This window comes from Rhinopithecus bieti, unplaced genomic scaffold (assembly GCF_001698545.2).
Source record: "Rhinopithecus bieti isolate Rb0 unplaced genomic scaffold, ASM169854v2 scaffold_5101, whole genome shotgun sequence".
Lineage (NCBI taxonomy): Eukaryota > Metazoa > Chordata > Mammalia > Primates > Cercopithecidae > Rhinopithecus > Rhinopithecus bieti.
The window spans coordinates 632,746-647,305 of record NW_016804853.1 but is presented as its reverse complement, the minus strand read 5'-3'; the positions used below and the strand labels follow the sequence as shown (position 1 = coordinate 647,305).

Genomic DNA, 14,560 nt, shown 5'->3' with positions numbered 1-14,560 from the left:
GGCACACTCTGCCTACCCAGGTGTGTTTTATTACCTAGTTCATGGTTCCTGGTCTTTGAGTTTTAATTGTGATCATTGGTTTCTAGAAGCAGGACTCCAGACCCACAGCAGTCATTGTGTGACAATGGTTTTGTTAATAATTTATTACCCCAGCCCTGGCAGTCCTTCAGCTTGCAGAAGGGGATTGTTCGGGAGCCCATATTAACAAATGTATTAAACGTCATGGGAAAGTTGAGGCATTCGAATGCGGGTGTACCTTCCGCCACTATTCTTTACTGTGAGAGGAGCCTGTTTATGCCTCTGAAAGACCTGGTGGGTAGGGGTAGGGGTGGGGTGGATTATAAAATGCCAAAAGGTGTTCAGAACAGGACAGACTCCTGCTCAGGGGAGAGGCGTTGAACAGAGCAAGTGGTTGGGAACAGGGCTGAGGCGTCAGACAGGTGGGGCTTGGGTGCCAGGGCACTCATTAGGTGGATGACTCAGCAGGTTACTTCTTGGGGCCTCAGTTTCCTCATCTGTAAACTGGGGATGATAATGGCACCTACCCCATGGGGTAGTTCTGAGGATTAAATGAGATAATGCATATAAAGCACTTAGCACCCAGCAAATTGGAAATGTTCAGTTGCCGTTCACTATAATAAAACTTGCAGAGAGAGGGTCCCTAGGGAGTGGCAAGTTCTCAGTTAATCACAGGTGTAGGAAGACAGCCAAGGTAAGCCCCACCTCTTGGTAGCCACTGGCATTGCTCTGTCACCCACAGAGTATCTGTTCAAGCTGGGCAGGAGTGGGTTAGTCTGGTTGGAGATGTCCCCTGAAGTCCCTGAGACTCCCAGAGTTGATGTGAAAAGGGAAAAATCAAAGATGCCCACAGAGAATTTACCTCAGCCGGTGGAAACTCAAGCTTTGGGTCACTGTTCAGCAGCCACATTTTTTCAAATTCTTGGCCTTAGTGTGAGAACTTAAATCATTTTGCAGCAGATAAGTGAGCAGCCATGGTGTCGTGGGCTGGATGGGTCAGGGCCGTGTCTTATGAGGCAGTGAGATGGAAAATCTCATTCTCTGGATTCTCTCAAGGCCCAGAGCGAGGGCTTCTGAAAGGTGGACCAACTTTCAGAGCGGATGGAAATGCTTTTCTTTGGGGAAGGATCCGAGTCCCGCCGTTGTCACTCTGTGCTGGACTGCTCCCCTGCAAGCCATCCCCGCTCCCGCCAGGCTCCACCCTGGGACACATACGTCTATGCTCCCCACCACTGCCCTGTCCTGCAGCTGAGACGCTGCAAAGTGGCTCCTCCCCCAGAATGGCCTGGTGGCCCAGGAAGGGACAGGTGGGCTGGCTCACATTCCAGGAAGCGCCATGATCCTTGGACTGCAAAGCCTGGCTTTTCCCCTGAACTTCCCGAATTCTCGGAAAGATGGCTTCATGGGTATATGTCCAGGTCATGGGGAAGACTTGTCTCTCCTATTCTTCTCTCCAGGACCACTTACTTACACAGTTTGATTAGGACTGTGACCTCTTGCACCTAAAGAAAAGAGTGTCCCTCTTTGAACTAGGTAATAAAACACACCTGGCTAGGCAGAGAGTTCCTGGAGAACTGGAAGTCAGGGAACCTAAATTATGGTCTTGGCTCCTTGCTATCCAGCCATGTGATCGTGGGCAATTTACTTAACCTCATTTGTGCCCTGGGGTTTTTAGCTGAAAAACGAGGGTCTTACCACCTGCCATGTCAGCATCACATGGAAGCTGGGGCCCAGCAAGGTTGTTATGAAACATTAGGTGTGAAAAACACTTTGATTACTACCAAGAACTACTCAGATGCAAAGTGCTATGTGTCTAACAATAATACCCCTTTCCAGGGAAGGGTAAGATAGGTGGATCCAGAAAGGAGCTGGGTGTTATGTAAATGGCCAAAGACTAGTGTCCAAATTGCATCCAATGATAATTCCAGGCCCTCTGTCTCCCTGCTGTCACCAGGGTGGCCACCACTGTCTGCTAGCCCCTAACCTCAGGGTGGCTATTGTTCCTGAAGCGAGGCAGGCTCATCATAACCACGCTCCATGGCTTTGCAAGGACTTGCAGGGCCGGGGGAGGATGGGGGAGCCAGGCTAATTAAGCAATCTTTTATTATTTTCAAGTCTGATCCGAAAAGGTAGTTTTGTTATTCTTTTAATCTAAGACCCTGATTCACTGGCCCCTCTACAGCTTAGTCAACCCAAGGAGGGAACATTGTGAACTTGACAATTAGCAGAAGGTGAGAATGTAAACTCGGGTTGTGGTTTCAACCGGCCACACACCCCAGTGTGGTCAAAAGTAACTGTCTTGGGCAGTCAGGAGAGGGAGGTTCTGTGTGACCCTGGCAAGTCCCTTTCCCTTTCTGGGCTTCAGTTTCCTCATCTGTGGAATGTGGAAGGATGGCCGACATGGGTGGTTTTCAAGTGCTGCTCTCCTGGAGTTCCGAGGCGTTTCAATGGCGAGAGGGATTTGCTCTGCTTCATATGGAGCTGTTTTGCTTTTTCTCTTTTATCTAGGAGGGTCTTTATCTAAGATGGTGTTTGGGGACTGGAGAGGAGCACTTTCCCCTGCTGAAAAAGGCATTTGGAAACTGCTGGAATCCAGTGCTTCCAGCTGCAGGGTTCTGTGATCTGCGTTCTCTTACTCTTTTGTTGTGGTTGAAGGTTGGCTGACAGCAGCCATGCCCACTTCCTGTTCCCCCTGCCCAGTGGATTCAGGATGGAAACGGCCACTGCCGGGGTCACTGCCTCACCCTGCCCCTGCCCTGGCCTTTTGCTTAAAGCATATCGGGTCAGACCTGTCATCAGGGATGTCTAGGACTGGCGCTGCAGATCTGCCCACAGACCAGCTTCGTGTCTTCTGCTTTCCCTGCCTTTGACTCCGGCCTCACTGCTGGGGCTAGTTGTCTGTATTGGTTCAACATGCAGACAGGAGGAGAGTTGGTTGTGGCTCTGCCACAAGTCACTGACCTCTCCTAACCCCAGCTCTCTCATCTATAGTGTGACAGATTTATGAATGATGATATCTGCCTTGGCAATCTCCTAAGACTCTGGTGAGACAGCTTATATGGAAAGGGCTCTGGAATCAAATGTGATTTGGAGATGACTGGAGGGTAAGGAGGGGTCAGCCTGGGGGCGCGCAGATGGTGTTCCCTCTGGTGGAGACGCAGCCTCAGAATGTGGCCCCTCTACAGAGTTCCCCAGCTTTCTGGGAACAAAGCAGACTTTCTGTTATCTTTTTAAAATTATTATTATTGTGATATAATTGAATATAATCATCGGCACAGATTTTAAATGTAGACTTTGATTAGATTTGACAAATGTTTTTATACCCATTATACTAGTTTTCTGTGGCTGCTGTAACAAATTCCTACAAACTTAGTGGCTTATTGTTTTATAAGTTCAACATGAGTCTTAACTAGCTAGACTAAAGCAAGTGTTGGCAGGCCAGCGCTCCTTTCTGGAGGCTCTAGGGAAGAAGGCTTCCTTGCCTTTTCCAGTCTCCAGAGGCCACCCACATTCCTTGGCTTGTGGTCCCTTCCTCCATCTTCAGGTTTAGCAATGGTGAGTGGAGGCCTTCTCACATTGCCTCTAGCTACCCTCCTCTCCTGCCTCCTGCCTCCACTGTGAAGGCTCCTTGTAATTATGTTGGGCCCACCTGAGTAATCCAAGCTCATCTCTCTACTTTAAGGTCAGAGATTAGCAGCCTTTAGTCCATCTGCACCTTTAATTCCCCTTCGCCACATAAGGCAGCATTTTTACAGGTTCCAGGGACTAGAACATGGACATGTTTGAGGGGGCCATTCTGTCTACCACACCTGTGAAAGTGCCAACCTAATCAAGACGTTTCTTTCCTTCCAGAAAGTTGTCTTATTCCCGTTTATAGTCCTTTTCTACTCACAACCCCCCACCACCCAGAGGCGACCACCATTTTGGTGTTTTTTTGAATGTTTATTTTAGATTCAGGAGGTAAATGTGCAGGTTTGTTACCTGGGTATATTGTGTGGTGCTGAGGTTTGGGGTACAAATGATCCCATCACCCGGGTGGTGAACATCGTACCCAAGAGTTTTTCAACCCTTGCCCCCGCCCAAGTACTCCCCAGTGTCTGTTTTTCCCCTCTTTATGTCCGTGAGTACCCAATGTTTATCTCTCACTGACAAGTGAGAAAATGTAGTATTTGGTTTTTTGTTCCTGCATCAATTTGCTTAGGAAAATGACCCCCAGCTGCATCCATTTTGCTGCAGAGGACCTGATCTCAATCTCTTTTATGGCTGTGTAGTATTCCATGTTTTATATGTACCACATGTATTCAGCTCACTGTTGGTGGGTGCCTAGCAACCACCATTCTGATTTCTCTCACCATCACCTGAAGGGCTACCTCATATCTGCCAGGTGGGGTGGAGTGAAGAGTTTGAAAAAGTAAAATCTCTGATGATTTGCTCTTGGTCAGGGTGAAGAGGGATGAATTGAAAGAGGTTCAGAGGAGGGGGAGAGAGGGAGGCGTTGTCGCATGTAGAGGGGCCCTGCTTCAGGAGCCTGGGGCAGGGAGGCTGTGCACCCACCTCCTCTGCTCTCAGCTCCCACCAGACGTAAGGAGACAGTCCCGAGGAGGACACTCCACTCCCCACCCAAACCCTGCATCATTACAGAAAGAGGCTTAATGAACAGGTCTGTGACTGTGCGGAGGGCTCTTGTCTCTCTAAGTCTAGGTCACACCAGGTACCAGAGGGGGCAGGTGAACGCCTCCAGCAGCCGCAGCCACAGCCAGCAATTCCAGAAGGCCCTCCCTGGGGACAGTTGCTCCTCTGCCTCCCTTCACTCCCAGGGCATGGCCCTTCTAAGGAGAAGTATGTTAGTTCTTTACCCACACTACCGCCATGTTTCACTTCTACTCTCGCAACAGATACCACTGCTTCTCTTCTAGAAACCCCACTTCTTCCTTCGGGGGTACCTTTTTAAGTTTTTTCTTTCATTGGGACAGAAGTCTCACTATGTTGCCCAGGTAGGCCTTGAACTCCTGGGCTCAAAAGATCTTCCTGCCTCAGCCTCCAGAGTAGCTGGGACTGCAGGCGTGCACCCCAGCACCCGGCTTGGAGTGTCTTTATTTGGCTTCTCAGTCAGGGGACTTACACCCTAAGCTCTAACATCCTCCCTGTTAGAGGATCCCTGGGCATCCTGGGGAGACTGCGTTCTTCGTAGTTGGGTATCTTGGGTCTGTGCTAAAATATTTGATGTGTACTATCTTTCAGGGCCCCCTGAGCTCTCCAAAGGAATAATCATTGTAAATAGCTCCATGGGTTTTTGGGCGAGATAACATGTGAAGGTTTGCCTGAGCTCCTGGTAGCTCGAAAGCAGTCAGTGAGTGTTAGCTATCGTGTTACTGTGGTGATCTCACTGAGCCTTCATAAGTACGATTGTTACCCATTTTGCAGATGAGAAGATTCGGGTTTCAGAGACATTGTCAATTCCTAAGGTGACCCTCGCTAGTAAGTGATGGAGCTGAGATCCAGGCCTTTCTGACTCTGGAAACACAGCTGTCACCTTGCTATTGTGTCCTAGCTGCTCACAGGGTTACCTTCACCTTGGGGTTTTCACATTCTGCTAATGTAATGCTAGTAGAAAAACAAAATTAACACCATCAGTTTGCACTGTACTGAGCACTTGGCATGCATCATGGCAGCCCTTCCATGTGGATTGAGAGAGGCTGGGCAGTGTGCCCAAGGCCACAAAGCCAGTGGGTCAAGGACCTGGGACTCACACCCAGGCAGTCTGATTGCAAAGTCTGCCCTGCTAATTCTTCTGTTAAGAAACGCCTTCCCAGTGTGGCAATTCCTCAAAGATTTAGAACCAGAAATACCATTTGACCCAGCAATCCCATTGCTGGGTACATACCCAAAGGAATATAAATCATTCTGTTATAAAGTTACATGTATGCATATGTTTATTGCAGTACTCTTCATAATAGCAAAGACATGGAATCAACCCAAATGCCCATCACTGATAGACTGGATAAAGAAATTGTAGTACATAAACTATGCAGCCATAAAGTGTGGAATACTATGCAGCCATAAAAAGGAATGAGATCGTGGCCTTTGCAGGGACATGGATGAAGCCAGGAGCCATTATCCTCAGCAAACTAATGCAGGAATAGAAAACCAAACACCGCATGTTCTCACTTAGAAGTATGAGCTGAACGGTGAGAACACATGGACACAAGGAGGGGAACAACACACACTGGGTCCTGTTGAGGGAGGCGGGGGTTGGGGGGGAGTGTTAGGAAAAAGAGCTAATGCATGCTGGGCTTAATATGTAGGTGATGGGTGGGTTGATAGGTGCAGCAAACCACCGTATATTTACCTTTGTAACAAACCTGCACATCCTGCACAGATACCCCAGAACTTAAAAAATTTTTTTAATTTAAAAAGTGTATTCGAACAGAATTTAAAAAAATAAATGTCTTCCTTCCATTGAGGCACGGGTTATATTTCTCCTTTTGATACCAAGAGTAGTATAACTCAGCACACCTCTCATTTCAGCTTGACCTCAGAGCCCAGCCTGGGACTCCTCTGAATCCTCATTCCCCATTCTCCAGTTCCCAACCTATTCTCTTTTTGATCTTCTGTGCTTACTCGTGTCTTCTAGACCTTATTATCCATTTTATTATTTTATTGAGCACATTCTATCGATAAAGCTGCTTCGAACCTGTGAGCAAGTGAGTACTGGAATCAGTAATGCGAAACAAACCTAATGGCCGTGGCAGAAACACACACAGCAGTGTGGCGTTCTCAGTGCCTGGCCCTGCCTCATCTCATAAGAGCTTCTCTTACCCTGACCCTAGCGGTTGACAGCCGTTGGGTCACCCGGCTGGCCGTCAGACAGTGCGGTCTGTGGCAGGCTATCTGTGTGTGTTGCGTGGCGCTGCTATCAGATGACAGATGGCGGGCTTTATTTATTCATTTGCTTACTTAGTTGAAGGGCTTTTGTTTCCTTGAATGACCAGATTGTCCAAAATGCTTTTAAAGCTGCTTCCGTGCCACAAGAACAGGGTTGGGATAGCAACTGAAGTGAATGGTCCTGCACGGCCACCTTCTGGTGCACCCTGGCTTTAGCCCCTGTGAGCCCACGTGGGTGAGATGTTGGATGGCCTGTCTTGGTGGGAAATTCAGTCACCATAATTAGGTGGCTTCAGGTTGCATTATTTGTACCCACCATTTTTTTTTTCTCTTTTGTTGATCTGAGGGTTCAAGAGCTCTCAAAGAAGTGAACAATTGAAAGTTGCTTTCTCTTATTTGAGCAATTTTCTAGAATTCATTTATTTTGGAGATTTATTTCTGTCATGTCCACCAAATATAAAAAGGATCTGACTGTTGGGAGGGGGGCATCCAGTTATGGGGAGCCATAAAGTGTTGGGTTATATTCATTCTTTTATCAAATAATCATGGAGTGCCTTCTGTGTGCTGGGTCTCTTCTAGGTGCTCTGGGGGCAGCTGAAAACCACTGAAGTGAGGCATCTGCCTTCATAGGGCTTGCGCTCTGCATAAGACAGACAGTAAGCAGGTGAACAGTCAGTGCGACAGTGCAATTCAGAGGGCTTGATTGCTGTGAAGAACATAAAACGGGGCATGGAGAATAAGCAGTAGGCTTGGGCGCTGCTGTAGGGGCAGCCTCACTGAGCAGGTGGCATTGGTGGTGGGCCCAAAAGATGAGGGGCCCTAGCTAGGGGAAGAACCAGAAATATAAGAATAGGCAGTGGCATTGAGTGTCTGCCACAGCACTGTTTACCAGCAGCCTCCTGGGTCACTTTTGTAGGGATAAAAGGCTATTTAGTAAATAGTTATTATGGTGTTTGTTGAATTACTGTGTGTTTTCCTCCTGAGGCTGTCAATTTCATGGGGGGAAGGTCTAGGCTCCTTTTTGCTCACTTCTTTTATAACTGACATAGTGCCCACCTCGTGACAAATGCAAAATAAGTAGTGGATGGGGGGGTGGGGGGGGGGATGGATGGATGGATGGATGGATGGATGGATGGATGGATGGATGAGGAGGTAGATGGATGAGTGGATGGATGGATGAAATAGCAGGAAACCTAAAAGAAAAGAAAATAGGCAACAAAGGGCAATGGAGGACACTACAGACTTACCTTCGTTCCGGAGTGGGAATCGTGAAGGCCTCAGTGACACGCAGGATGACAAGGCCAAGTATAGGGGAGGTGGTGACTTGTGTCCTGGCATTTGGCAATGGCTGGAGAGAAAACAAACCAGGGAGCACAGGCAGGAAGGATGGATCCTGTGCTGTAAAAAACAACCAGAGGTAAAGAAGAACAGTTAGAAGGAAGAGAAAGAGCACAACCAAGAAGTGCATTGTGGGCAGACGGGACAGATGTTTGTCCACAAAGTGTGTGAGTCGATGGCTGGAAGAGTCAAAGCAGCTGAAGTTGCATGTTGATGATGGAAATGTGGTGGTTCCCTAGGGCTCTGCTGAATCAGGCATTGGGGTGTGTGTATGGATTAGTTTCAAGAGTTAAGGGGCTTTGAGAAGGTGATAAGATTTAAGATCTTTCTGGGATTGGAAGCCTAGGACTGCCTTCTATAGGGAAGTGCCATCTTTCCAAATGGAAGGATTTGAAATTGGCAGAAGATCCCCTGGAAGAAGCAAATATATTGTTTGGAGCTTTGTTTTTTAAATGACCGTATTGTATTTTTATGTAAATAATTTACAACAGTGTGGTGTTTGCAAAGGGGTGAAAAGCGAATACTCATAAATGAAGTTGAGACACCATATTGTGTTTCTCCATCAACAGTGTATACTACTGCTTGCAGTGGGTCCAAAAACAAATGTGTATCCAAGAGGAGAGCTACCTGTTCATTTTGAGCTTCTTCATTTAACCACTCTTACCTGTCCTTTGAGACCTGATTTGAAGATGACCTTTTTCTTGAAGATTTTGGAATCACTATAGCATAGTGTCATCCTCACCAGCTCTGAGCATCTATAATATAATTGTGTAGCTTCCTGAGCACTTTTTACTTAACATAATTTAGTCTGATTTATGGACATGTCATCCTAACCTGTTAATGAGCACAGGCAGCATATCTTATTCATGTGTATATTTTTGATAGGGCTCTGCCCAGGGGAAGAGGGCATAGAAGCCCTTAAACAAATGATTGGCCCTGCAGTAATCCCCCCACAAAATGTCAGTTTTCATTATTAACAGTGTTGTTTTGTGTGTGTGCAAGGGTGAAAGGGAGTTGTTCTTAGTTGGCAACAGTCTGCCTACGACACTCAAGCACGCTCCCAAAGCCTATGTCTCTGTTCCAGTCACAGCAATTTGTTTCAAAGGCTCTGTGTTGAAAACCTCAGGCCTTAGAACCCAGAGAACTACAGTGTGTGGAGTGGTCCTTAACGCTGACCTAAACTTAGATCATGCGTGAGGTTTTGCAGCTGGCTCTGATCTTCATTAGGTTTTGGTGTCATGAGTGGGGTGCAGTTTCTGGTCAGTTAACAGTGTTCACAATCTATGGATTTTCCTTTGCAGCACTCCTTTTTCTGCCGCTTGACAGAAGATAAGAAGTCAGAGAAATTCTTTAAGGTGTTTTATGACCGGATGAAGGTGGCACAGCAAGAAATCAAAGCAACAGTGACAGTGAACACCAGTGACTTGGGAAATAAAAAGAAAGACGACGAGGTAGACAGGGATGCCCCGTCACGGAAAAAAGGTAAATGTTCTTCAGTTTTCAGTCAGCTGGACCGTGAACAACAGAGGAGTCCTTGTTTTCCTTCATTGTTTTCATTACTTCTATGCTCTAAAATGCATTATGATGGGAGCTTTCAGAAGAAAAGCCAGCCTGGTTGTGATGTAATTCTTCCTCAGTGACCTGAGCTGAAGCCCTGCTGCTCAGAAGGATCTTCCTGTTTAATAAAGAACATTCCTCTTGGTCAAGCTTAGGGTTTTATTGGCAAGGGATCCATGAATATTCTTTTCCTGTGATTTATATTTAATGTTAGAGAAAGTTGAGGGAAATACGTATTTTAAAACTGGGTGTCAGTCCTTTGTCAGATAATGTTCTTTTGTTTTCTGAGGTATTGGAAAGCTTATAAAGCTTTTTATCCAGTATCTCACCAGAAGAGAAGTCGTACTGGGGAGTGGGTAGACCCACAGGTGTTGGAGTGAGGTGGTCTTGAGAAAGTTAAGCACCCTGAGCCTCATGTTTCAAGTTTAGAACTGGGTTTCTCAACCGCAGCACAAGTGACATTTGGAGAATTCTTTGTTACAGGGCTGTCCGGCTGTCCTGTGCACTGTAAGATATTTAGCAGCATATACATTCTCTACCCAGTAGATGCCAGCAGCATACCCCTACTCCCAGAATGTCTCCAGACATTGCCAGTTGTCCCCTGGGTGGGGTTGGGGGCAAAATCACCCCTGGCTGAGAACAGCTGGTCTAGAATGGAGCTAAAGAGAAGAAAAAGAAGAATGGCTACCATTTACTAAGTGCTTACTAGGAATCAGGCACTGTTCAACGTTCTTTTTTAAAAACAAAATCTTGGCTCTGTCTCACTCTGTTGCCCAGGCTACAGTGCAGTGGCACGATCATTGTTCACTGCAGCCTCAAACTCCTGGGCTCAAATGATCCTCCCACCTCAGCCTCCTGAGTAGCTGGGACTGCAAGTATGCACCACCACGTCTGGCTAATGTTTAAAACAATTTTTTTTTTTTTTTTTTTGTAGAGATGTAGTCTCACTATGTTGCCCAAGTTGGTCTTGAACTTCTGGCCTCAAGTGATCCTCTTGAGTAGCTGGGATTATAGTCCAGCCACTGTGCTGACTGTTCAAAGTTCTTTACAGTTCCACTCCTTTCAAACTCATGTCACCTCTGCAAGATAGATAAAATTGAGTTATCCCCATTTTACAGATGAGGGGACTGAGGCACAGAGATGGTAATTAAGTCATCATGAACATGCAGCTAGAAGGCAGTGGAGCCAGCATTTGAACCCAGCTTGTCTGGCTGTGGAGTCAATGCTGCTAACTGTAATGCCATGGTTACCTCACAGGGTTATTCTGAGGATGAGATAAAATAACACAAAATTCTTAATCATGGTGCTTTGACAGTTACAAAAGGGTCAGTTGTCATTACGACAACAATAATTGTGATTAGCATTATGTTGAGCTTCTTAAGAACTTTCTTGAGATATTATTCATGAATGCTCTCCCATTTTAAAGATGAGGAAGCTGAGGCCCAGATCCTTATATTTTTGAGGTTGACAGAACCTGTACTAAGGCTTTTCCTCTAAAACATATCGCACGCATAGGTAAAATGGTAGCACCACAGGTGGCAGGGCGTGGCTCAGTTTTAATCCTGTCTGAGGACTGAAAGCAGATTGTGACTTCTTGGAGTGTTTTGCCAACTTTGAAGATCTCTAGGAGATACAGGAATGTAGGTTTCTGAGTGTCACCTTTGGAGTGGTGAACAGGGACCGTGAGGACTTTGCAGCCTTTCATGCCTTGTGCTTGCTTTCTAGCTAAAGAGCCCACAACACAGATAACAGAAGAGGTCCGGGATCAGCTCCTGGAGGCCTCTGCTGCCACCAGGAAAGCCTTCACCACTTTCAGGAGGGAGGCTGATCCCGACGACCACTACCAGCCTGGAGAGGGCACCCAGGCCACTGCCGACAAGACCAAGGATGACCTGGAGATGAGCGCGGTCATCACCATCATGCAGCCCATCCTCCGCTTCCTGCAACTCCTGTGCGAAAACCACAACCGAGACCTGCAGGTGAGGGCCTGGGGGCGGGGGCATGGAGGGAGCTCGGGCAAGGCTGCCAAGGCCTGCCTTCCTCTGGTGGTTCAGCACCTCTCACTTGGGCCAGATTGCTTAAGCCAAGGATTCAGCAAGGTTCTTTTTTATCTTTTTTCTTTTTATCTTTTCCTTTTTTTTTTTTTTTTTGAGATGGAGTCTCGCTCTGTCGCCCAGGCTGGAGTACAGTGGCATGATCTTGGCTTGCTCCAACCTCCACCTCTTGGGTTCAAGCAGTTCTCCTGCCTCAGCTTCCTGAGTAGCTGGAATTACAGGAGTGCACCACCATGCCCGGCTAATTTTTGTATTTTTAGTAGAGTCGGAGTTTCATCATGTTGGCCAGGCTGATCTCAGACTCCTGATCTCAAGTGATCCCCCCACCTTGGCCTCTCAAAGTGCTGGGATTACAGGCGTGAGCCACCAAGCCTGGCCAGATCAGCAAAGTTTCTCTGATGCAAAAGCCTGGGTCAGTGATGCGTCTCCTTGTCTGCCTGCCTGCTGTCTCCACCGAGCCAGAGACCACATCTTGTGCACCAACATAGGTGCCTGCCCCATATGTATTTGTTAAGTGTCTGTATGTGCCTGTTTGTGTGTGTGTCTTGTAGCCTGTCACTGTTAGACATCTAGGTGCTCAGGTAAAAATGGGATGGATGGATGGTTAGATAATGAAATATATTAGATTTCTAAAATTGGATACATAGAAAGTTCTGATTAAATATTTGTTGACTGAATGAAGGAAATGGCTGCCTTTCAGTGTTTTACAGAAAGAGGTGCTCAGAAATCTTTGCTGAACTGATTATTCCAGAAATCCTTTGTTCATTTTGTTGTTGTTTTTGTGTAACCATGGCCAAAGTTCATTAGGCACTTATGATATCCTGGATCTTTAGTGTTGCTTATATGATTATATTTTATAGAGGAGGAAACTGAGGTGCAGAGGACACAGGGAGTGCAGAACTAGGACTTGAACCCAGGCATCTGAACATCTCCTTTATGATGGAATGTTTCTTCCTAAGACACTTCAGTCAGCTATGGTAGTTCTGTGTACTTGGGTTATGAGGGTATGGAAAGGAAATAATGCTAGTCCAGATCTAGCCAGGGGAAGGCACAGCCTTTTAATATTTACCTGGCTGACCTTGTCCCCCAGGTGACTTGATGGCTGTCACACCTTGATTGTGGCTACACAGTTGGTACTGCCACAGTGAATTGCTCTCACTTAAAACTTGCCACAGATTCTATGCCTGGATTAGCTAAGAAATTATATTGTTGATAAGTAAGGCGAACTGTGAAATGGAATTGAGAGAAACCGGCAACGTTAATACCTTCTATAGTTGTTTGAATTTTCAATCGGATTGAAGAGCCTCAACTTTGAAAAAGCATCTGAGATCTGCGGTCATCACCTGGCCAGATCTGACTCATGTTGGAAGGTGAAGGAATTTCACACAAACCCCACTGTCGGCCAGGCTGGACCCACAGTACCATGTGGCTTGCATGCTAGTGGGGGCCCCTCCAGATGAGGTTGGGTTCTTTCTTTTCTTTGGTGCCTGGCCCATTTCAGCCGGTGGTGCTCCCTGCTTGATCCCTGTTGCCATCTGAGTGTGGGATCTCAGCCGTCAGTTTCCTTAGTTTTCTTGTCAGTTGCTCAGACTTTCCTCTTTTGGGCTTTAGAACACCTCAGCCCTAGATTTTCTTGCCAGGACTGTGCAGTCCAGTTGGGTGAAGCAAAGCACTTATGCCCCAAAGGCTCAGGGCCTGGTTACCATCTCACTGGCTGATAACCTCTATCTGAAGGCCACTGTTTCCCTGACATTGTCCACCCTCCACCTTCCATAACCCTACCACTAGTCACAGGGTTCAGGCAAAGGGGGAGTGAGTGACCCACGAGGACTAAGCCTGAGCAGCTCAGCTTGGCACCTCTGTGGATGGGAGTGGGGGCACCCTGATGCTGGGGCCTGTTTCTGGGTAGAGCATGGTGATCAGTGCCCCTGTACTATTCCCCTGTGCAGGTGTCATTGGTCTCTGCCAAGCCTTGGGGTCCACAGGGGAAGTAGGTTGAGATGATGCCCAGGCATGTGTGTGTCATGTAATCAATATCAGTGAATCCCTGCTCTGTGCCCAGCATCCATGGTGACAGGACCTCACCCCTGCCTTCACAGAGCTGAGTCTAGGGTAGCAGCCACTCCAACTGAATGGAACCAGCCACTCCTTAGAGGAGAGGAACCAACCCAATGCAGGTCCTACAAGGCCTCTTAGAGGAGCTGGCATCTGCTGAGTTCTGAGTTTATGAAACCCAAGACTGCCTGGAGTAGAATCCCTCCATGAGTGTCAGAGGGGCAGTGCTAAGGTGCTTGTTCCCAAGCTTAGCTCTGGTGGCACGGGCTTGTTCCGCCTTCCCTCTCTCCCTGACCTTCCCTCCCTCACCCATACACCCACTTCCTTCCACTGTGGAAGCAGAGTAAGGCTTTAATTGCACAGGTTCATCATTTCTTGTTTGGAAGTCTTCAGAATTTTAGTTTTAGCTCAGCTTTTTGCAGAATTCTGCTTTGAATCAATGCCCTGGGAACCCCATGGACAGAAGCACCTTTTAATGAAGTCCTTCCAAAACTCGTTTCTCAGTGCCTTGCTCTGTGGGAAATAGTGCTGTGGGGTGTTGGGGTGTATAGTATATTTTAACATATTTTAACGTAAAAAAAAAGACCTAGCAACATAATGTTTGAAGGTATCATAAAGATTATCCAGTTCAGTGCTTTTAAACTTTTTGGTGG

General features: G+C 47.0%; 1 protein-coding gene across 11 annotated transcripts in view; it reads left to right on the top strand.

The window, feature by feature from the left end:
- ITPR1 (inositol 1,4,5-trisphosphate receptor type 1) overlaps positions 1-14,560 on the top strand; it is a 361,669-nt gene that overhangs the window by 268,460 nt on the left and 78,649 nt on the right. For all 11 annotated transcript variants that reach the window (XM_017870725.1, XM_017870723.1, XM_017870722.1 and 8 more), the window contains 2 exons: positions 9,543-9,723; positions 11,524-11,777. In XM_017870725.1, the coding sequence (XP_017726214.1) occupies positions 9,543-9,723; positions 11,524-11,777 (435 nt within the window). The remainder of the gene's footprint in view (positions 1-9,542; positions 9,724-11,523; positions 11,778-14,560) is intronic.